Here is a 24,173-nt window from a genome sequence, read left to right as displayed (position 1 = left end):
TGTCTCGTGACCATTGCACTTTTTAAAGTTATAACTTGATTCTAACAGTCGTCTTCCTATTCTAGAGTTTTCTGGTTATCACTGTACACCCTTGAATAAATAAAAGGTGTGGGGAAGGTGAATTCTTGAAACAGGATAATTATAATCTTTAAGAAATTTCTGACTAAAATCCTATTTTCTTCACTCGTATGTTTTTCAGGAAATTTGTCCCTTATGATTTCGGGGAAGGAGTTGGGGCAGAACACAGTGAAAATATCGTTGCTGCGAATCTCAGGAAATAACGTTGAACAAAAAATAAAAATTCTATTGTTGGAGAAAATGCAGGAAGGCTTACTTATTTTTTGTCTGTGTGGATTATTGTACAACGATTATGTACAGACGGGTTGTAGAAAAATGGTTTTGTACTTAGTTGATTATTGTACAACGATTATGTACAGACGGGTTGTAGAAACATGGTTTTGTACTGAGTTGATTATTGTACAACGATTATGTACAGCTGGGTTGTAGAAACATGGTATTGTACTGAGTTGATTATTGTACAACGATTATGTACAGACTGGTTTAAAAACATGGTTTTGTACTGAGTGAATTATTGTACAACGATTATGTACAGACGGGTTGTAGAAACATGGTTTTGTACTGAGTTGATTTTTGTACAACGATTATGTACAGCTGGGTTGTAGAAACATGTTATTGTACTGAGTTGATTATTGTAACAGATTATGTACAGACGGGTTGTAGAAACATGGTTTTGTACTGAGTGGATTATTGTAAAACGATTATGTACAGACGGGTTGTAAAAACATGGTTTTGACTGAGTGGATTATTGTACAACGATTATGTACAGACAGGTTGTAAAAACATGGTTTTTTACTGAGTGGATTATTGTACAACGATTATGTACAGACGGGTTGTAGAAACATGGTTTGATGAAGAACACAAAGAATATTTCTATACAAGGTTACCTAATGATACAATATAATATATACTAGACTATCAGGGTACACACGCCCATCTTCTATTTCAACTTTTGATTGTTGCTCAATAAAATTTTTAAAAGAAACATTTTTGTAATTCTGAACATCCATAAACCTTCCCTGGGGTCATGTGAGGTCCCGCAGAAAATTTTGACCTGATCATGTTATATATATATTATACAGACCTCACTGATGATTGGAGCAAGTCCATGAAACATCGTGTAGGATTGAATAATAAATTGATTATTATTATATATATGTATTTAGACAACCTATGGCCAAATATTTAGACTATGGTAATATAGAAGATCAACTTAAACTAAGGTAAAGGACATAGGAAAACATTTCTTCAGTTTCTTTTTATTTTTTAAGATTTCTATAGGAACCTTATAATAAGCAATCTTTATGTGACTAAAAAGTCAATTTGATCTACTTTTTAATTTCGAGTTCGAGATCCAACATTGATCTCCATATTTTACAGTTCTACGGATTAACTTAATTCCTCGGTATTCCGTGGTAATCGTATCCTCCCTGGAGGGATAACTGGAAAATGAGAGGATTAATCATTTATTCACTGAATAGTAACTCTGAATTCACATGTTTTTTTTTATACTTTGTCTATAATCTTCATTCACAAAAAATATTAAACTTCTTTTTTGTTTATTTTGGATAGAATATATTTTAAAGCCCCATAAGACTCTTATGAAAAATATTTTCAGACGAACTTGCAAACCCTTCTCCTGGTTCATGAAGGAAGTGGCTAGTTCCGTTTACACAGCTTATCCTAAGGTATACAGTTCCGTTTATACAGCTTATCATAAGGTATAGTTCCGTTTACACAGCTTATCCTAAGGTATAGTTCCGTTTACACAGCTTATCCTAAGGTATAGTTCCGTTTACACAGCTTATCCTAAGGTATAGTTCCGTTTATACAGCTTATCCTAAGGTATAGTTCCGTTTATACAGCTTATCCTAAGATACAGTTCCGTTTACACAGCTTATCCTAAGATATAGTTCCGTTTAAACAGCTTATTCTAAGGTAAAGTTCCGTTTATACAGCTTATCCTAAGGTATTGTTCCGTTTACACAGCTTATGCTAAGATATAGTTCCGTTTACTCAGCTTATCCTAAGATATAGTTCCGTTTACACAGCTTATTCTAAGATATAGTTCCGCTTAAACAGCTTATCCTAAGATATAGTTCCGTTTACACAGCTTATCCTAAGATATAGTTCCGTTTAAACAGCTTATCCTAAGGTATAGTTCCGTTTAAACAGCTTATCCTGAGATATAGTTCCGTTTATACATCTTATCCTAAGGTATAGTTCCGTTTACACAGCTTATCCTAAGGTATAGTTCCGTTTACACAGCTTATCCTAAGGTATCGTTCCGTTTACACAGCTTATTCTAAGATATAGTTCCGTTTACTCAGCTTATCCTTAGGTATAGTTCCGTTTAAACAACTTATTCTAAGATGTAGTTCCGATTATACAGCTTATCCGAAGGTATAGTTCCGTTTAAACAGCTTAGCCTAAGCTATAGTTCCGTTTATACAGGATATACTGATTACAAGCCTCCAGCTCTAATTTTCTAATCCCTTTATCTGGCAAGTTTTTGGTGAAGTTTTACACTAAACTGAAGTTTAAAAATCAAAGGTTACCAAAGACAGGTTCAAAGATATACAATTATAAAATTAGAGGGTACGGCGAGTAATCAATTCTTTTAACTAATATTTATTAATTAATTAATTAATGTTTTAATATTTGAACTTTAAAGCCTTCTCCAAACCTTGAATGGGGTTCAATACAACTGGAGAATGATAATCATATTTACTGGAGACCCAAGTGTAGGGTAAGTCAATTTAATTCATTAAAAACACACATAACCAATATGGGCCTCATAAGCACGTACACTTGATGTTAGATACTTTCACAAAGGCTTTTTCCCAAGTCTCTCCTAGCTACAGCGCTCGGCCTCATATTTGGGAAGTTGTCACTTCGGGAAAATACCTAATATCTGTACAAATAACTTTAAAAGTACATTTAACTGCGAAAGTCTATAAAAGTACACATGACTGGAAAAATCTTTAAAAATACAGATAATTGGGAAAGCCTTTAAAAGTACACATAAATAATAAAAATCTTCAAAAGTACACATAACTAGAAAAATCTTCAAAAGTACACATGACTAGAAAATCTTCAAAAGTACACATAACTAGAAAAATCTTCAAAAGTACGGATAATTGGGAAAGCCTTTAAAAGTACACATAACTAGAAAAATCTTCAAAAGTACACATAACTAGAAAAATCTTTAAAAGTACAGATAACTGGAAAAGCCTTCAAAAGTACACATAACTAGAAAAATCTTCAAAGTCCACATAACTAGAAAATTTTTCAAATGTACACATAACTAGAAAAATCTTCAAAAGAACGCATAACTAGAAAAGTCTGCAAAAGTACACATAACTGGATAAATTTTCATACACATAACTGGAATAGTCTTCAAAAGTACACATAACTAGAAAAGTCAAGTACACATAACTGGATAAATTTTCATACACATAACTGGAATAGTCTTCAAAAGTACACATAACTGGAAAAGTCTTCAAAAATACACTTTACAGGAAAAGTCTTTAAACGTACACTTAACTGAAATAGTCTTCAAAAGTACACATTACCGGAATAGTCTTCTAAAGTACACATTACTGGGCATAGTCTTTACAGTACACTTAACTGAAATAGTCTTCAAAAATAATAAATGTTAAAAAAAACTTCAAAAGTACACATTACTGGAATAGTCTTCTAGAGTACACAAAACCGGAAAAGTCTTTTTTTCAGGATCCTCCGTGTACCATTCAATCAGTTCTTTCTCAATCAGACCCAGTTTTTAGACTTAGCAAGGTCAGTTCATAGGGACTGTAAGCGTAATTTTATGTGACCCTCCATGGAAAGATGACAATGCCCGATTCACAACGGTTTCCTTAAAAGCGTTGTCTGATTGAGTATGAATTTTAAAAACTGGTTGATTTCAATTTTAAACCAAGAAAAATGACAATATCTTTACATTATTTAACAGATAAATGTTTCAAGGCTCCCGTTGAGAATCCAGTGTGGCCAATTTTGCGTGGTAGGTTGCTTAAAGTCCTTTATTAAGTAGATAAAAGAAAATCAAAATATTGTAGCAGCAATAATTCGAGTCTAAACGAAAGTTAAGAATGCTTGAGAATTATGAGGGAAATCAAGGAACAGGAAAACCGGAATCCATGAACCAGTGAGTCTTCTTCCTCATACTACTCCTGGATATAAATATATGTTTATTTACATATTTAGAATAAACTACATATGTTTACTTGTTCTTACTCTAAAAAGTTTTAATTTCCATGTTTCTTGGTACACCCTGTACCGTGTATTTAAACCACTGATTCAAACGTCTTCTATCAGGATGGGAGGCTAGGCCTAGGTGAACGATGCCTTGTCCTCGAGGTTCTAGAGAATGGAAAACCTGGTCTTCAAATAGGCTTCTGTGAGAAAGGTCAAGAGGAGAAATGGAGGTCAGAGGCCGAATTTAAAGAATTTGAGCCGCGGCTAAAAATTTAAGCGGATCAAAATCATTAAATTAGGACTCAGGTTATACAATTATACATCATTAAAGGGGCGGTTATTGTAATTCTAAGTAAAAAAAGGGAGCAGACCTGCAATTCACAACGATACCATTTAAAACTTTTTGGACGATATAAATGTATATTATTCTAATATGTTTAGTTATGACCCTGAACTGAAATCCATGATGCTAACAATGAAACCGGAGAAGGAGGAGGAGGAGGAGGATCAGAATGAGTCTGAAAATAAAGATCTCAAGGGAAGATATGGCATCTGAGATTTTGATCATATTTCAAAATTGTACAGTAAGAGCCAGACAACTGTGAGCTAGGAAGACAAAGGATTTGAGTTTTTGCCAAAAACTCTGATTTTCCAATTCCTATAACTTTGCAACCCGTTCTCCTAGACCTTTGATATTTCAAACTATTAATTCTGTTAGATCAAATAGTCAAGGTTTAAATTTAAAAGGTTTACACCATATGGTTGCAAAGACATAGGGGTTAGAAAATGCGTGTGTGTGGCAAAACTCAATTCCTTTAAAGCAATAATTAAGTCAAATTGATGCGTTTACAAAGCAAATAGTTATACTAAACTCATTAAATCATTTATTGAGTGAAATGGGTCTGTTTACACTGCACTTTTGCCGTGTCAAATGTTTATTGGACTATTCAAAGTAATAACTTGAGTCTAAAAGTCATCTTCCTATTCCAGAGTTTTATGGTTCTCACTGTATGCTTAATGTAATGTCACTCTCCTCAAACTCGTATTTTTAAGTACTATTTTTTTACTCATGAACCGCTTACGCTAGAGGTTCACATGTCTCAAATTTTGATATGGGATCTTGTTAGAACAGCCTACTAGTCTTCGCTATATTTGAAACATTCTAATTTAAGATTGCAGTTGACTTTGTGAGAGAATGTTTAGATTTCGAAAGCTGGTTTACCAAGCTGGTAATATATTTAAAATTTAGTTATGGTAAATATCTTGGGAGTCTTGTCAAGCCACTTAAAACCAAAAAAAAACCTTGAATATTTATAAACTAACTAAAACAAATCCATCCTTCTCCAGGCTTGTGTTGAGTATAGTGGACTCAATCAGAACCTGGAGATAAAGAAGTGTGACGGGAACCCAAACCAAAGATGGGTTTGGAAACGGAGAATATAATTTTAATCTCATTAAGATTTTTTTGACAAAACGAACAAATAACAATTTAAATAAGTTTTAAAGATTTTTACGTATTAATAGAATCATCTGTTCCATAATTGGTACCTCCCACAATACCCAAAGTACCTGAACAATCCCTTCAGAGAATCATTTTTAGAAACTTTCCTCTCCAATTCCAAAATCCAAAGGTTACTCTTAGTCTTATAAAAATGTACTTCTCTTTAAAATTATATTTTAATTTTCTGCATGCTATTCAATTGTATATTTTTTGCATGCTATTCAATTGTATATTTTTTGCATGCTATTCAATTGTATATTTTTGTATTATTTAAAGAGTTTGCTATAAAACTCTTCCGTTCAATCATCAATAAAGAGAGTTAACCAAATACAATTTATTTTTTTGTAACTCAATCATGTATCCAATTTCGTTGAATACTTATAATTAATGGAAGCTACACTGAAATAAAAAAATATTTAAGTTCTGTGTAGTCAAAGATTAGCTGTTGTCAGGGATCAGCTGCTGTCAGGGATCAGCTGCTGTCAGGGATCAGCTGTTGTCAGGGATCACATTTTGTCAGGGATCAGCTGTTGTCAGGGATCAGCTGTTGTCAGGGATCAGCTGTTGTCAGGGATCACATGTTGTCAGGGATCAGCTGCTGTCAGGGATCAGCTTCCGTCAGGGATCAGCTAGTGTCAGGGATCAGCTTCTGTCAGGGATCACATGTTGTCAGGGATCAGCTGCTGTCAGGGATCAGCTGCTGTCAGGGATCACATTTTGTCAGGGATCAGCTGTTGTCAGGGATCAGCTGTTGTCAGGGATCACATGATATCGAACTGAGTAACCTCTACCTCGATGGCTTCAACCAATCTCTGAGTATTATTAGAGAATGCTAACGGTAAGCTTTATATCTCTTAGGCTGCTATATCATATTAAAATACCGCTCATTTTAATTAAAATGAATCCTTAGGAGAACAGTAAAATTTACCTTGCAAGGGGTTGAGCCCCTTCGCCACTGCAGAGTTCCTACAAGCCTCGAGAACTGACACTAGTTTCCGACTGATATTCTTCATCTTTTCACAATTAGACTCGATCCAGTTAGATCTCAATTCTCAATATCTCCGGTAATGTTGACAACAAAAAGATAGAAAACATTTTGGAAATGCCAGGACTAGGAGGATTACCTGTGATTATTGTTTCAAGAATCAAACATGTGAAAGTAGTTTGGTCGACTGAATGTCACAGATAAATTCAAACTTCAAAGACAACGATCAATTTGTCTTGTTACTGTCAAGTTTTGTGGGACACTCTGTAACTGAAACATTACTGAAATTGTTTGTTTGTGCACCTGCACAGTGCACTTTGTCCAATTGACGTGTCTTATGTTTGTGTTCATTTTCTAGTTCTCATTGTATATATGTTATTAAATGTGATTAAAATTGATTCTTTGCCACAAACTCAAATCTTCTAATAGCTTTATCTTTGCAAACTAATGATGTGAATAAAGTTTTGATAAATAAAACTTAGATTATTTGATCTAACAAATTCATAGTTTGCAATATCTGAGTTCCTATGGCATTGCATGATCGGGTTTTAAATATAAAAGGCTTGATAAATAAAACTTAGATTATTTGATCTAACATAGTTTGCAATATCTGAGTTCATATGGCATTGCATGATCGGGTTTTAAATATAAAAGGCTTGGAAAATAATAATAAAGAGTTCGTGGTAAAAACTCAATTCCTTTTACGTCAGATTGAGATCTTACATGTTTTCAGTCAACCCCTTTTATTGCAGAGGTATTTAGAAGAAAAAATATTTTTAGTTTCTTATTGGTAACCAAATTAGACGAGATCACACAGTCGTACCAGTAATTAACCTTCCCCTCTGTATAGTGAAATGTGATGGGTGAACATGGGTTAGAAACAAGATGTATTCTTTTTTATTTTGATAACATTTTTCCAAATTTTTTCTTATATTTTTAACTACTCTTATTCTTTCTACACGTACTTAGCATTTTGCAGAACATTGTTATGTATAGTATATATTTAAAGCTTCAATAGTTAACATATAAAACTAGATAAATATATAAATAAAATGGCACTTGTTCTTCATGCTATGACAATATTTCCGGAACTGGGAGTTTGCTTCTGTCATCACAGGATTTTAGGCTGAAAAATTAAAGATTTAAGGGAGTTTAGACATTTATATCTTATGTGCCTTCGTATACAGAGATACTCACAAAGGATGAGACTTCAGAGACGATTTTACGGAATTTGTCTAGTCTGTTTTCTTGCAATCAGAGTTTCTTTCAGGTCAAAACTGGCTTTTTTATCATTTAGAAAACCATCAAAATACTCAAATAATTGCAGAAACCAAAAATCAAGTTTCAAATCGTCATATTTTTAGAGTTGTGGATCGTCTTTACAGTCTCATGCTTTGTGGGTAACCCTGTAATAATATAAAGGCATGACTTGTAGTCTGGTATTTAAGAAAGGAAACACCCTGTATCTCCCTGTAGTCTGGTATTAAATAAAGGAAACACCTTGTATTTACCTGTATTCTGGTATTAAATGAAGGAAACACCCTGTATCTACCTGTAGTCTGGTATTAAATGAAGATAAACACCCTATATCTACCTGTAGTCTGGTATTAAAGGATGGAAACACCTTGCAACTCCCTGTATTCTGGTATTAAATAAAGAAAAACACCCGTATCTACCTGTAGTCTGGTATTAGAGGATGAAAACACCTTGCATCTACCTGTATTCTGGTATCAAATGAAGAAAAACACCCGTATCTACCTGTAGTCTGGTATTAAATGAAGATAAACACCCTGTATCTACCTGTAGTCTGGTATTAAAGGATGGAAACACCTTGCATCTCCCTGTATTCTGGTATTAAATGAAGAAAAACACCCGTATCTACCTGAAGTCTGGTATTAAATGAAGAAAAACACCTTATATCTACCTGGGGAAGTTTATAGTCTGGTATATTAAAAGGAGGAAACATTCCAGAGCGCAGTAACCAGATTGAACCAGACTCGGCTCGAAAAGTATTGAAAATCTTTAGAGCAGCTTCACCAGGACTAAAGTCAATAGATATTTGTAATCATGAAAGCAATTATACACATTATTTTCAAAGGATCATATCTAGAACTAGATTTAATGAATATGCTATAAGCAGTTAAACCGCTCAGACGTAGTTCAACCACTTCTCTTGTGCGTCAGTTCAAGCTGAAGAGAATTAGTTGAGCCACGACTCACTATTCATTAGATCTGGTCCAAGGATAATAAAAGAAACTCAATTTTAATCAAAATTATGCAAAATCACAAATAGAATTAAAAAAGAATATCAAAATGTTTTCTAACGAATTCTAAGAATGACCGGAAGAAAATATTACTAAATTAACAAAAAAATTCTACGATATGAAACTAAGCATTCAATCATATCTTTATTGTAATCAAGGGCGGACATAGGATTTCAGCAGGGGGGGGGGGCGAGATTTTTTAGGTACAAAAAATTCTGAAAATAGGAACAATAAATACTGAAAATAGGAACAAAAAACTCTGAAAATTTAAGGATTTATGGTCTAGAGACACAGTGTTAGGAATAGGAACAAAAATTGGGACATTAAGCAAGTTAAAAGATAGGGAAAAAAAGAACTAGGAATTTGGAAAATAGATTAAAGAACTAGAAACGTAATTCGTAAAACATGAAATTATGATCAAAACATAACTTGAAAAAGGCCGGGGTACAATACTATTAATCAAATTGAGAACATTATTTTATCAAATTTAAACATTTTTGCCTCAAAATCTCAGCGGAGGGGGGGCCTTGTTCCCCTTCCTGTGAACGCCCTTGATTGTAATAAATCAATGATGTCTCCTTGGCTTTAAATTGACGTTTTACCTTAGTATTTTTTTACCGGCCGCCGATTTTTCTAGTTCCTTCTGTGCTTCTGTATCCGGAGTCCAATCCTTCCATTCCCCGATAAACGGAGTATCTATGTAGAACGGAGCCACAGCGATTACAGAGACACCTGTTCTGTTATACCAGAACTTGTGCTGAAATAGGATTTTATCTAAGTATTATTATTATTTCTCTTAAAATTTCTGTATTATTTCTTTTTATAAACATGATCACCAGGGTGCTAAAAAATGTTATGAATAATGAATATCAAAATTGAATCAAAATTTAATGAAAAATCAACATGAAAAATAAAGGAGCTATGGCGGGGAAATCAAAGTTCCAAAACAATCAAAATGGCGGAAACAATCAAAATGGCTGACCCCAAATGTTCTGGTGAGTGCAGATACGGCGTGTTTGGAAGCAGTGTAGGCAGGAGTAGCAAACATGTCACCTTAAAGATTTGAAAAATTAAATTCAAAAGAATATTAAGACTGCACTGTATGAATTAATGGATCAAAATTCAAAAGAATTGAGTAAATTAAAAAGGGGGACCAAAAAAATACGGAATATAAAGACGACATTTATTTGAAAGCAATTTTTGTTGTGTATTTGATACTTATAAAGTGAAATAGATCTTTGTGTGTCCACAATACAACTGTTGTGTTTCATATGTTCATTGGACAAAAAGTCGTCTTCCTATTCCACAGTTTTTTGGGTCTCACTAAATATTATTTATTTACCTATACACGTGACCCCTGCTGTTGATGAGATATTAACAACAATACCCCCAGACCCCCCGGTTTCACGGGATAAATACTTGTGGCTTGTAACGATACCGTTGTGCACACCTTTCTAAACAACGTGAAATAAAAAAATGATTTGTTGATTATCTCGAAAAAGAAAAATGGAAATTAGCAAATCTGCCCCTTTAGTAAAAGTAAATTCAACCTATATGAAGCATAAAGTCTGACCGTGTCAACCTTGTTGCACCGGCTAGTCCTGTCCATAGAGCTAGTTACAGTACAAACTGGGACCGGAAAGGTTGACCCGGCTCGGAAATTCAAATGTACTACGGCTACCCGTGGAAAAGCCATTAGCTTATCATACAGGGTGTCCCAATAAACATGGGAATTAAGTGATGAGTTCGATATCGTCTTTTTGAGTTCGATATCGTCTTTTTAAAATTATTTTTTGATTTAGTATCGTGATGTCTATACCATGAAAGCTCTAATCCGAAGGATTTTCATCTGCTATGTTTATATCACTGTTCATCTTTCAGAAAGATTACAGACACATCATTGCAGATATTTACCGTTCTCATAAAATAATCTCTAGCAGACATAATTAGATTATAGCTAATAAAATCAGACTATCTTGAATTCATCACTGAATTCCCATGAAAATAAACAGTTTAAATTTATACTTGATCAGACAAAGCTTTTAAGGGTACCGTTGTAAATCGGGCATTGACATCTTTGCATGGAGGCCACTAGAAATTACGCTTGCAGTCCATTTAAATGTTAAAAAAATATATAATAAACAATACTTACAATATTAACATCATAAGTTTGCTCCCAGTCCTCCTCTCCCTTGACCCCAGCTATATTTATTACTACAGCTGGTGAACCAAGCTGGTCAACACATTCATCCCACGCTTTATCCCAGCCAGGTAGGGATCTGCAATTATTTTTGCATATATTTTTCTGAAGATCTTCAAAATCTGGCAAGGTTAAAGAAAAGGAAATATTTTCAAAATTATTTATTCTAAACATTTTTTTACACCATGCCTCATTTTGATATTGAGAGAAAATATACGCCAAAAACGACCAAAAAACTAAAAGGAGATTTTTTCCTAAATCGTTCACGACAAAAGTCCGATGCACGAGGTTACCAATGAAACCTTTATGTGAGTAACAATGAGGAAGATATCTTGAAGAAAAATAGATACTGTCAATATCTTTTCCGTTCACAGTTTTCAGAGGCGTGCTGAGCCCCCCCCCCCCGCTCTGGAAAGAAAGAAAAATTTAAGCCCCCCGGCCCCTGACCAATTCCTGACAACACCCCTGAAAGTTTTTAAAAGTGCTTTACCAAATTACCTGACATCTAGCGGGGAAAGCCCAACTTTTCCTTCAGGAAACTCCCTTTTCAGGTCTCCAACTACTTTCTCCAGATCTTCAGAACTCCTTTAAACAAATCAATTAAAAATTAATCTTTAACACAAATCCCTATATTTTTGCAACCCAAGGTCGTAGACCATATTTGAAACTATGATTCTGTTGATAAATAATTTAAGTTTGAAATATCAAAGTTATACATCTATCAGGTTGTAAAGATTTATAGGAATGAGAAATAAGAGCTTGTGGCGTGTAATTATGTATTTTATTATTCTAATTCTAAGAGTAGTACGATAGAAAGCAATATTTAATTTTGTTTCGGACCGTGAAAGTTTTTTGCGAATACATACTTTTTAAAAATAACTTGAAGGTATTATTTAATTTTTTTTATCCACATACATTAAAAAGGAATGTAAAAGGAATTTCCATATTTCAATATTTGTTGAGGAACGTAAACAAAGCTGTGCTCCCAGTGCAGTACTGTTCGAGGGTGTTTTACTTATGTTTTTGGGAGTTCCTGTTACATTCATTGCATTTTATAACAATATTATAAATTTGATAAATTGTTCAGTGTCACTTTGTATTCATTAAGTTTGCATGTATTTTATGTTTCTATGGGAAAAAGTACTGAAATAATGGTGCTAATTATAGCTCGTTATTTTAACTACTTGATTTGATTTCTTGGTAACATGCAAATGGTGTCGTATTTATTTGTATTTTCTATCTGGTTCATTTTTGTGCAGATTATTTCTGGGAACATGAGTTGTTTCGCGCATTTTCACATTTCTCAATTCTTTAGTTCAGTGAGATTTTATAAATATGAAATAATTAATTTTTATTCATGGTGATTTAGATGTACAAATTAGTCTTTAGATGGTCGGAGAATCTTCACTTTCAAACTTTGGATTTAAAAAAGAATTTCCGAAGTGTTTCGAAATTTTGCATCAATTTCTTTTGGTGGGGTGGGGTGGAGAGTGTGCAACACCAGTTCTCGTTAGATCACTGAAGTTAAGCACACGTGTCCACAGCCAGTAACTGGATTGGTGTCCAGACTGGTGTTCACGGGTTCGATTCCCGTACTCCACACAAACCTGTGGTTTCAAAAACATCTGAAGCCGACATCTGGTTTAGCAGTTATGACCACCTGACGGATGTAGGAGGACAGAGGGGCGGCTGTCAACAACTCTCGCAGCGAAAGGGTGCGTGCTTTCTACTCAACAAGAAAGAAGCTTCAAGTGAGATTGATCCAAGTGAATGATGATGAAGAGAGGAATGGTGGACAAGCAGGGAGAATCTATGGTTGCCAGCTATAGGTACCTGGGGGTATCCAATCCGGGCTTACAGATGTTAGGGAGCAATGAGTGTGATGTTTCCTATCAGTACGGCACCCGGACCTCATTCCAATATATCAGAAGGATTCCTGCACTCTATATTCTCAGGCCTAAGAAGAATCTTAGGCAGCTGGAATCTTGTCAACCCTCTTCTCAGAATGAATGAAGCGTGGATGGATGAATGTGCTGCCAGATTACAACCCCTGGTAGATCAATATAAAAACCCAGACAACACCAAACTTTCGCAATAGAAAAAAATCCGAGATTTGATCGTAACAACCTGATCATGTCCTGGGGACAAAAAATCTCTTTTAAAAAAAATTTCTTAGACATGGCAGTTGAGCTGAAAGTACATTATTATAGAGAAAAACGTTAGGATGAGACATTTTTAGGTTTAGATTATGGCGTAATATTTCACCAGTTGTTTCAATCAGCAAATTATCTGAATTCTTAAAATCAATAATCTCATTATTCTTTAACAGTATATATATCAATCTTCATGATTTGAATAATTTTGTTATTTAAAAAACCGACTACTTAAAGGGACTGTAAAGGTTTCTTTGGGATATAGTCGTTTTCAGATTGTTTGCGTATTTGCTGAATATGATCTGTTTAAATCTGCAACTTTTATACAAAATTTCATATATATAGATTTTTGTATAATTTTGACACAGTTTTATATTAATTTCTCGCGACAGGAACATCAGATAGATGTCTTAATTATATCGTTAAACGCCTGAGATTCTCAGGTTTCAGCCTATACCCCCTTTCCTTTTCCTTTACAGCCCCTTTAAACCTTTTTATGGTGTTTAAACGTTTAAATTGAAATTATCTGTTTTGATGCAATTCTGAAAATGTTAAAAAATGAAAGAAAAAAATATAGTAAACCTGATAATTATAATAATAATAAAAATAATAAAAATACCTATAACTTACCTATCACAAAGAAATACTGCCGAACCTCTGGTTATAAGGAGAGAAGCTAGAGCACGTCCTAACCCTCCTCCTCCTCCTAGATTATGTATACATATTAGAGTACGTCCTAAACCTCCCTCTCCTCCTAGAGTATGTTTATACTAGAGTACGTCATAAACCTCCCTCTCCTCCTAGAGTATATATACATATTAGAGTACGTCCTAAACCTCCCCTCCGCCTAGAGTATATACATATTAGAGTACGTCCTAAACCTCCCCCTCCTCCTAGAGTATATATACATATTAGAGTATGTTCTAAATCTCCCCTTCCTAGAGTTTGTTTATACTAGAGAACGTCCTAAACCTCCCACTCCTCCTAGAGTATATATACATATTAGAGTACGTTCTAAATCTCCCCCTCCTCGAGTTTGTTTATACTAGAGTACGTCCTAAACCTCCCCTCCACCTAGATTATATATACATATTAGAGTACGTTCTAAATCTCCCCCTTCCTAGAGTATGCTTATACTAGAGTACGTTCTAAATCTCCCCCTCCTCTTGGAGTATATATATAAGAGTAAATTTGTTGTAAATGTTGTGAAATATTTTGCTGACCTGTTAAAAAAGAAACTTTTCCTGACATTTCCAATTGATTCATTTTTCCCTAAAACATCGCTTATGCATGAACTAAGCACTATGTATATACTATAAGCAATATATTTTTGGAAAAACAGTTATCGATTGTTTTAACGATCACAGAATAAAAACTAATTTTTAGTATTTCAATCAGATGATAACGATGGGAAACATTTAGGCAATAATTCATATGGTTTAAATGTCTCTGAGTGTTTTTACAATTAGAATTTTTATTTATTATTTAAAGGTTGATTTTCTTTTAATTCGTTATCATTATCATCATATCTTTCATTAAAATCATTTAATTACTGTATTTTTTGTAAACAGTTGAACGTTGTTTAAATGATATTTTACATCGATTTTTTAAAAAACCTTATAAATTTTTTTTCAAAATATTGATATAAATAAGATGGATTTTTCTGCAGGTTAACACCTCTGTTCGTACTGTCTTATAGACGTGTTACATAGAAGTTGTAAGCAGCAGATTTGACTAGTTTCTACGATATACAGTTAATTGTTTTTTTTTTTTTATCATTTACGGAGATATTACTGCAGTTTGATGTTTTATTATACAGAAGGAGAAGGTCATATTTATTCGAAATTCCTGGTCCAACTTCGTAGTTTTTTTCCAGTTTTGACTTTGAATAGAGGAGTTATGCTTTAAAAAAAACATAAGATCTAATTGAATGTGTTTAACCTTTAAAAAGATCCTAATGCAGTAGGTTGTATTTTACATAAAAATATTACTTCAATTGGGTGTGTTTCAAAGAGATTGCATCGCAGTTGGTTGTGTTTTATAGAGATACTACCTTAACTAAATGTGTTTTGAAGAGATCGTACTGCAGCCAAGAATGTGTTGATAACAGATTGTATTGCAGTTGGTTGTGTTTTATAGAGATATTACTGCAATTCAGTGTGTTTTAAAGAGATCGTACTGAAGTCAAGAATGTGTCGATAAAAGATTGTAATGTAGTTGGTTGTGTTTAATTTATGTGTTTTTAAGAGAATGAAATGCATTTGGGTGTGTTTTAGAGAGATGTAAAAAGGATACATTAAAATTCACGAATGAAGAGCGGTCCTACTCATGACTTTCTAGTTTAGAAACCAAACCAGAACTGAGCTATGCAGAACGGGTAGGGCAGGTAAACTCTCTCTCTATTCATTTTCCTATTCACAACATTCCATTGAACATCTTCTCCATCCTAATCTAGCCTCATCCCATATATTCTTTTCCAATCCATTCTTATCCAATCCATTCTTATCCAATCCATTCTTATCCAATCCATTCTTATCCAATCCATTCTTATCCAATCCATTCTTATCCAATCCATTCTTATCCAATCCATTCTTATCCAATCCATTCTTATCCAATCCATTCTTATCCAATCCATTCTTATCCAATCCATTCTTATCCAATCCATTCTTATCCAATCCATTCTTATCCAATCCATTCTTATCCAATCCATTCTTATCCAATCCATTCTTATCCAATCCATTCTTATCCAATCCATTCTTATCCAATCCATTCTTATCCAATCCACTCTTATCCAATCCATTTATATCCAATCCATTCTTATCCAATCCATCTTAATCTTATCTAGCCTCATCCCATATAGTCTTTTCCAATCCATTCTTATTCAACCGGCCCAGCCTTATCACATATATTCTCATCCGGCCAGTCCATTCTTATTTAACTCATCCTTATTCTATCCAGCCTGGTCTCATATATTCTCATCCAGCCAGTCCATTCTTATATAACTCATCCTTATTCTATCCAGCCTCATCTCATATATTCTCATCCAGCCAGTTCATTCTTATTTAACTCATCCTTATTCTATCCAGCCTCATCTCATATATTCTCACTGCAGCCAGTCCATTCTTATTTAACTCATCCTTATTCTATCCAGCCTCATCCAATTCATTCTCTTGATCCAACCCATGATAAATTAACCAGAAAATTATACTTTTTAGGTACGAGGATGACTAAGAGAAAAATCATATATATTTATAACACGCCGCGTATATCTTAAATCAGTAAAATATATTCTAGAGTAAATTTTTAACACATATATCTTTAATCAGTAGAATATATTCTATAGAGTTGAATTTGTAACATATAAAATTTTAACACATATATCTTTAATCAGTAGAATATATTCTATAGAGTTGAATTTATAACATATAAAATTTTAACCCATATATCTTTGATCAGTAGAATATATTCTAGGGTTGAATTTATAACATAAAATTTTAACACATATATCTTTAATCCGTAGAATATATTCTAGAGTTGAATTTATAACAAATATATTTATAACATGTTTATCTTAAATCAGTAAAATATATGCTAGAGTTAAATTTATATCTGAAATCAGTAGAATATATTCTAGAGTTAAAAGGGGGGGCACGAAACGTATTAATCTCCGGGAAATTTTAACAGTGTATAAACATAACTTAACATGTCCTAGGAGGCTGATTTTTTGCATGCAAACTCAGAATTATGTATATTACATGCATTTTTTGGTTTTGAACGGATCTGAGCAAAAGTGCGCGCGTACGCGCTTTTTGTGAAAAAATCGACTTTTTTGACAGTAAATCAATCCTAACTTCATTAATTGCACTTGAACAGTTATCCTAATACTCTTAAAAAAATATGCGCTCAAAAGATTCACCTCCAAAGCCTTAAATGTCCGCGCGCGCGCGCAATAAAAGAAAATATTTTTGAATACTTATTTGCTAAGTTTGACCTAAATCAGAATAAAAGTAGCATGAGATACATCAAACTATAGCAAAATTGGGACAAGGAATTAATTTCTGTGGTCAAAATGGACATTGGAGCCTTCTGACCGGCGCGCTTGTAGCCGGCAGTTGCATTATGGGTCATCTTAGCCCAGATTTTACATGTTGTATGTCGATTTATAGGTAATTGGGCTCGAGTAATTAATTTCTGAGGTCAACACAAATATTGGAGCATTCTGACCAGCGCACTAGTAGCCGGAAGTTACATCATGGGTCATCTTAGCACAGATTTTACATGTTGTATGTCGATTTATAGGTAATTGGGCAAGAGGAATTCATTTCTGGGGTCAAATAAATATTAGAACATACCTATTTATAACACCATTCATCTAAAATCAGTAAAATATATTCTGGAGTTAAATTTATAACATATTTATTTATATCAAGCATATCTTAAATCAGTAAAATATATTGTCGAGTTAAATTTATAACAGATATGTTTATAACATGCTTATCTTAATCACTAAAATATATTCTAGAATTGAATTTAAAATATAAATATTTATAACACCATTTATCTTTAATCATAAAATATATTGTCAACTTATATATTTATAACATTTATCTTAAATCAGTAAAATATATTCTAGAATTAAATTTATAACATATATATTTATAACACATTTGTCTTAAATCAGTAAAATATATTCTAGAGTTAAATTTATAACATATATATAACACATTTATCTTAAATCAGTGAAATATATTCAAAAGTTAAATTTATAACATATATAACATATATATAACACGCATATCTTTAATCAGTAAAATATACTGTCGGGTTAAATTTATAACAAGCATATCTTAAATATCAGTAAAATATATTCTAGAGTTAAATTTAAATTTTCTTTTTTACTCTACAGAGGTTTGGTCCATCAACATCACCGAATTTTAAATCGCTCAACAATTATCAAGAGAACTGGCCGATCTCCACCACTGACATATAAAGAAGATAAAAACGAAGTTTTTTCAGTGAATGCGTTAGTTGTTAGTTGCTTTATTTCCTAACAAATATCACATTTGCGGGTAAAACAAGTTATCATCAATCATCATCAGCATGAATAAAAAGTGTTGTACTTGTAAAATAATACAGTGGTGCGATAATACCAAGACAATGGTTTAAATTTTAATTTATATCGAGCTTTATAACAGGCTTTTAAACGACTTCTCTTTAATTACATGTAACCTTGAAATTCAGAAAAAAAGCTTGATAACAATAAAACTCGAATTAAAAAATCGTCTCCATTATCTTGATATTATCGCCTACCACTGCATCTCATTTTATATTATTTATTTGATTTTCAAATCACAATTTAATTATAGTTATATTTTAAATTAAATATCAAATGCATGGTATTTCATGTTATTAAATATGGAGTATTTCAATGAATTTTTAAATTTACTGTATGTTATTTGAGCCCTGCCCTTGTGAGCTATCATTCACAGGAGCCAGGCCCCTGTGCGTGCCTACGCACAGGAGCAGGGCCCCTGTGCGGTATAACTCACATGCAGTCCTGGAGGTGAGAAAAACCGCACAAAATTACACAGCCCCCTCACTGTGTGTGCGAAGTAGCGCACACGGGCTGGACTGTGTGTGAGATTTACAATCAAGATGTGAGATACTTCGCACAGAATTTACTTTCCATCTCACATGAGATTAAATAACATTATGTGCGATAGATCGCAACGGTATGGGGACAATGCGATAGATCGCACTTTCTGTGCGAATTTCCGCAATGAGTTTCTAGCAGTGTGAGCAATAGGTGGTTAATTGAAGTGATTCAGGAATTTAGGATTTGAACCGGGGACTGGCGGTAGATAGTTCAGCAAGTCCCTGCACTAAAGAATATTATCCATCCAAAAGTTTCAACTCAGTCCTTTACTAATATCAGAAAAGAATGACAGTGTTTATATCCATTTACATTAACTAGACTTCCCTTTCATTGTGAGCTACCACAAAAAAGTGGATCAGATAGGTATGGGAGGTATAGCAGTTTTCATGTTTTTTGAATACATAAAATTGCAAACAGATACAAGATCACACAAAAGACACAAATAAAATGTTCTAGTTATATAGGATTTATTCTGAACAATCTAAACAATTCTAAACAATTTTGACAATTTAACAATTACATGAAGTTTAAGTTTGTATTAAATGAAATTTAACGTGTTATTCGAATAATTAAATTAACATTTACTAAATTAGTACAATCTAAGTTTATAAAATCAAGTATTTTTGTTACATATTATGATATTTGTAGAAATCCGATAAGTCTGCAAAGCAAATATACTGTAAGGTTCAGACCTCCCTTGCATAGCTTTATAATTGCAATTATATTTGACTCTCTCATCAAGAATTCAAGGGTTTAATGCAAGCTTCTTAAAAAGTTTGGTCACATCACGCCATTTTCTCAGCTGATCTAATGTTAAGGTCGTACATCACACTCAAAATATCATGATGCAAAATGGTTGCTCAAAAGAGAAAAATGAAAATTCCATAATGTCAAATGTAACGTCAAAAAAATACTGAGTACTTGTTGATGATTATCAACCAGCTGCATAATGTCTGACCAATTTTGACTAATAATCATGCTACCATTATGGTTACAACTAAGGATGGTGGAGATGTTTGGTTATATTTAACTGTAACGTATTAAGACTACTCAGAAACCGGGTTTGATTAAACCATATTGCCGCCATCTCTGCAGTTTGAGATAAAAATACATTATTCCATTTTTCTTTTTCAAGCGCAGTTTTGAAAGATTTTATATTATTATCATTCATGTTCCTTTAGAGATTTTTGAATGAATTTTCGTTGTGTTTTAAATCAAGAATAATTGGTAGAAATAGTATTATGGTTTAAAATTAAAAAGGATATTTTGGAAAATGTTTGTATCTTTTGGGTTATCATTAGTTATAATATGGTCTAGAAGTGCAAAACTTTGTATATTTACATATCACAAGGCCGCAAAATCTAAAGGGAAAACGCTTGAAGATAATATATGCTTAGTATACTTACTGACAACATCATTGTTTTGCATAAGATCTATGTTAGTGTCTTGAGAAAATATATAAGATTTGCAATTGCTGTTATTGCACAATTCTAAAAAAGATAATAACTCATTAAAAATGGTTCTAAGTGATTTAAAGAATTATTATTACTGAAATATTTGTTAGATCTGTAATAAGATCCAATTTTGAATTCAAGTCTTTTTTACAATATATTGTAACCCCTGCCCCTTTTGATGTTTATCGTTTATTAGTAGATAGTTCGAAATCTTTGATAAAGAATCAGTTAGGTATAGAGACATCCCATATTTCTTGTACAACTATAACTGATACATTACCTCCTGATTTTTCGATTCTATCAAGAAATATTTTCAATTCCTCAAATTTTGATGGCAAACTTTGAATGTTTAAACTGAGGACATTTAATCCGCTAAAAAATCTTATGTTTGATACAAAATTGTTTTCACTTTGGTATGTACAATGTTTGAAAATAAATCGGGACCCATATTTGTTTGATCTATATAATCATTGTAATTAAGAGTATATTGCTCTTTTTTTAAAAGGGAACCTATATAATTTTTCACATCTTCAAGATCACCGTGGTCGTGTTTTATTCAACTTAGAAATGATAAAATTGCAATATCTTTGTTGAAATATGCATGTAATCCACCAAAAAGGGTTGAAAGGAGATAGGATAGGAAGAGGATGGAATTGTGTAAGCGATGGGGAAAACTGTGTGGCATATTGATAAACATGCTCAAATAGAAATGGGTTTTGTTAGAAAAAATAGACAATTAATCTTTGGTTTGGAAAGAAATCAGAAGAGAAATTGAAAAAAGTACATAATATCTCAAGTTTACATATTTAAGCAAACCGTGCGAAAAGATGCAATACTTAGGATTAGTGCAAAGTTTTCAATTTAAGTACTTAATTTCAGTAACACATTTACCAGTATTAATTTAATAGTTGAAATTTAATATTTCTGAAATAGAGAGTTCATGATTTTTGTGTTCTTCCTTTCTGGATCACTGGCGTACATAATCTTCCCGTTGAGAGTTGTCCAGACTTTGTGCACCACCTCCTTCTTTGCTTCAACTCTCAGGGCAGCTATCAATTTATAATTCCTTCTAGTAAGATCACCGTTGATTTGGATACTTCCTCTCTGGTTGATTTTTTCATTGGACAGTCGGTAATCTTTTGGAATAAACCACTTGTGCTTAGTAGCATCCAGAGGGTTTAAGGCAAGGTAGCTGAACTTGATAACCTTGGTTCGAATGGGTCTTGATAGAAAAAAGTAGGATAATGAGTGGTGGAATTTTGACTAAATCTTGGTCTTGAACCAGCTGGAGATGAACGTGATGGAAGGACATGACCATGTTCAATAACTTTATCGTATTCTGGTACTTGGCTTATTTCCCCTTTCAGCTTAACAAATTCAAGAGTTGGTTGATTGCTTGAGTATAAACGTATTTCAGGAATTCTTCATCTTTGCTTATTTTTATCCTAAAACTTGATGAACCATTCAAAAATGAGGGAAATTTTATAATCTTTTTTTTCTTCAAAATTTCAGATTTGGGTTTTAGGAATAAAAAAGGGTTTTTTTTGCAGTTTTTGGTTGATATTTTACCCCTTGGATCCGGGGATCCTCATATTTTTGAGGATCCGGATCCAGGAAGCCAAAATCTAGCGGATCCAACGGATCCGGATCTGGATCCAAAGCACTGCTTAAATGTTTGTATTACAGCTGTAAAATATCAACATTTACCTCTCACGGAAGAGTTGAACGTGCCTCGGCATCTCTCCGTGGGGAACAGAGTCCGGAGCATCCTGGAGTTTAAGAATCTGGGAATCAACTCACTTGCATTTATCTGGCAGCATGAAGAACGGATCCAGGGGACATTTAGGTCAAGAGCGACACTGAATTGTAATATTTGTCACATTGGCCTGGGTTCCTGAGGCGGCGACAATGATATCAGGAATTTTGACGAGTTTGGACACCTTGTGGCTCTTGAGGCTACAGACGGAGGTTCAGATTTCTACGCTGCCCAGGGTGACTTGGATATCCTAGAGTTCGTCTTCAGGGTTACGGGGTCTGTTCGCCTTTACAAGAAAACAAATTTTGATTTTTAGAGCTTTGCCCTTGCCCTTCCCCTTCCCTTCCCTTCCCTTCCCTTCCCTTCCCTTCCTTCCCCTTCCCTTTTCCTTCCCTCCCTCCATATAATGAAAACAATGTTTACCAGGCAGATGTTGGTTGCATTAAAACTTTTTAATGAAAACTAGGAGGACATATAAAACCTTGTAGGAAGGAAGCTTAAAATGTAACAGGGTTAGGTTCCGTGTTCTGTTTACATAATTTCAATATTGGAACCAGACCAGGGATTGTTTTGTATATTATAGAAATATTTTGTTCGATGGAACATTTTTTTAAACCATTTAAAAAAAATGTTATTCCAAATCATTTTGGATCTTTTGATCTTTATCAGTACATTTGCACTGTAATCTTTTTTTNCCCCCTCTTTAAATCCATACTATTCAGCACTAAGACGTGTCAACTGTGCAGCAGGGAACGACAGAGATATTTAAAGAAAGTATTATTGTTAAATTTTTCGGTGTGTGCAACATTTTAGCAAAATTTAAAATTTTTTTTTGAAAATAACTAGAAATTCCTGGTAATTTCCTAGAGAACGATTTTTGGACCCCCCTGCCCCCAATTTAGTACATGACTTTTTCAACAATTTTCAATTAAATGTAAGACATGTGGCCGCAGCGCTCGGCCCCCTCGTCTGTCCTAGCCTCAGCGCTCAGCCCATAAAGTGTCATACTTAACCTAACTCGTGGCCGCAGCGCTCGGCCCAGAAAGTGCCTTAACCTAACCGAATCCTAAATAAATACTAATTTAATTGAAAATTGTTGAAAAAGTCATGTACAAAATTGATAGAAGGGGGGGGGGCAGGGGGGGTCCAAAAATCGCTTTCTAGGAAGGCCCGAAATTCCTTGACTCTACCCCCCCTTCCCCCTCAAAAGGAAGTTTTACGGCAAGGAAAAGTAGATTTTTCCTTGCTAGATTTGAGTTGAGATTTATTTTTGCAACTATATGTATAGATTTCCTTTACACCTACTAGTGACTTGACATTTAATTTTTTTAAATATGAAAATAAAAAAATCCTATTTTGTTAAAAAAAAATCAAAATTAATAATTTATTTTAATTTACCTGAGATAATTGTTCTTGATGGTGTCTCTGTACTTGAAAGTGAAGTTCTTCTCCTAGGTGAAGTCCCTGAGGAACTCAACAAACTGTTTCTTCATTGCAACATTAGCAGTCCCATCCACGTTCTGAGATACAGAGAAGTTACAGGAGAAAAATACTCCAGCATCGTCCAAACCTTCCATTGTATCTGTTATTTGGAAGTGAAACTATGTTAAATCTGCGTACAATGAACCAAAAATTAAAAGAACTTACTTGAACTATAAAAACGATATTTCGCCCCCCCCCCCCCTTATCACTAAAGTATGGATCTCATGTATAACACGGATATAATTAGTCATGTGGCCACAGCGCCCAGCTCCCTATCCGTGGCGCTCGGCCCCATAGCCTATCCTAGCCGCAGCGCTCGGCCCAGAAAGAGTCTTACCTAACCTAACCCTGAATTTTTAGTAATTTTGTTGAAAATTGTTGAAATCAAATTTACGAGATCCATGAACAAAAATTATAGGAGGGGGG

General features: G+C 33.7%; 2 protein-coding genes across 4 annotated transcripts; one reads left to right on the top strand and one right to left on the bottom strand.

The window, feature by feature from the left end:
- Positions 1-202: 202 nt before the first annotated feature.
- Positions 203-6,129, top strand: LOC111694866 (N-acetylgalactosaminyltransferase 7). The gene is made up of 9 exons (XM_023463910.1): positions 203-274; positions 907-960; positions 1,245-1,301; positions 1,697-1,766; positions 2,753-2,827; positions 3,814-3,876; positions 4,417-4,526; positions 4,738-4,834; positions 5,644-6,129. The coding sequence occupies exons 3-9, from the start codon at positions 1,252-1,254 to the stop codon at positions 5,737-5,739; spliced, it is 561 nt and encodes a 186-aa protein (XP_023319678.1). The 5' UTR covers positions 203-274; positions 907-960; positions 1,245-1,251; the 3' UTR covers positions 5,740-6,129.
- Positions 6,130-7,765: 1,636 nt separating this feature from the next.
- Positions 7,766-22,584, bottom strand: LOC111694836 (15-hydroxyprostaglandin dehydrogenase [NAD(+)]). 3 transcript variants are annotated; one of them, XM_023463868.1, is made up of 10 exons: positions 22,217-22,288; positions 14,623-14,671; positions 14,030-14,105; positions 11,745-11,831; positions 11,199-11,325; positions 10,389-10,500; positions 10,029-10,099; positions 9,649-9,803; positions 8,707-8,824; positions 7,766-7,908 (listed from the first exon to the last, which is right to left on the bottom strand). In XM_023463868.1, exons 2-10 carry the CDS (start codon positions 14,663-14,665, stop codon positions 7,894-7,896), a joined length of 804 nt encoding a protein of 267 aa, XP_023319636.1. In that variant the 5' UTR covers positions 14,666-14,671; positions 22,217-22,288; the 3' UTR covers positions 7,766-7,893. The 3 variants fall into 3 exon arrangements, with proteins under 3 accessions (XP_023319636.1, XP_023319634.1, XP_023319635.1); XM_023463866.1 differs by lacking the exon at positions 14,623-14,671 and having other exon boundaries at positions 22,217-22,584; XM_023463867.1 differs by lacking the exon at positions 22,217-22,288 and having other exon boundaries at positions 14,623-14,845.
- Positions 22,585-24,173: the final 1,589 nt, after the last annotated feature.

Source organism: Eurytemora carolleeae, unplaced genomic scaffold (genome assembly GCF_000591075.1).
Source record: "Eurytemora carolleeae unplaced genomic scaffold, Eaff_2.0 scaffold67, whole genome shotgun sequence".
In the NCBI taxonomy this organism is placed as follows: Eukaryota; Metazoa; Arthropoda; class Copepoda; order Calanoida; family Temoridae; genus Eurytemora; species Eurytemora carolleeae.
The sequence above is the reverse complement of the archived record's forward strand: the minus strand, read 5'-3'. Positions and strand labels throughout refer to the sequence as shown.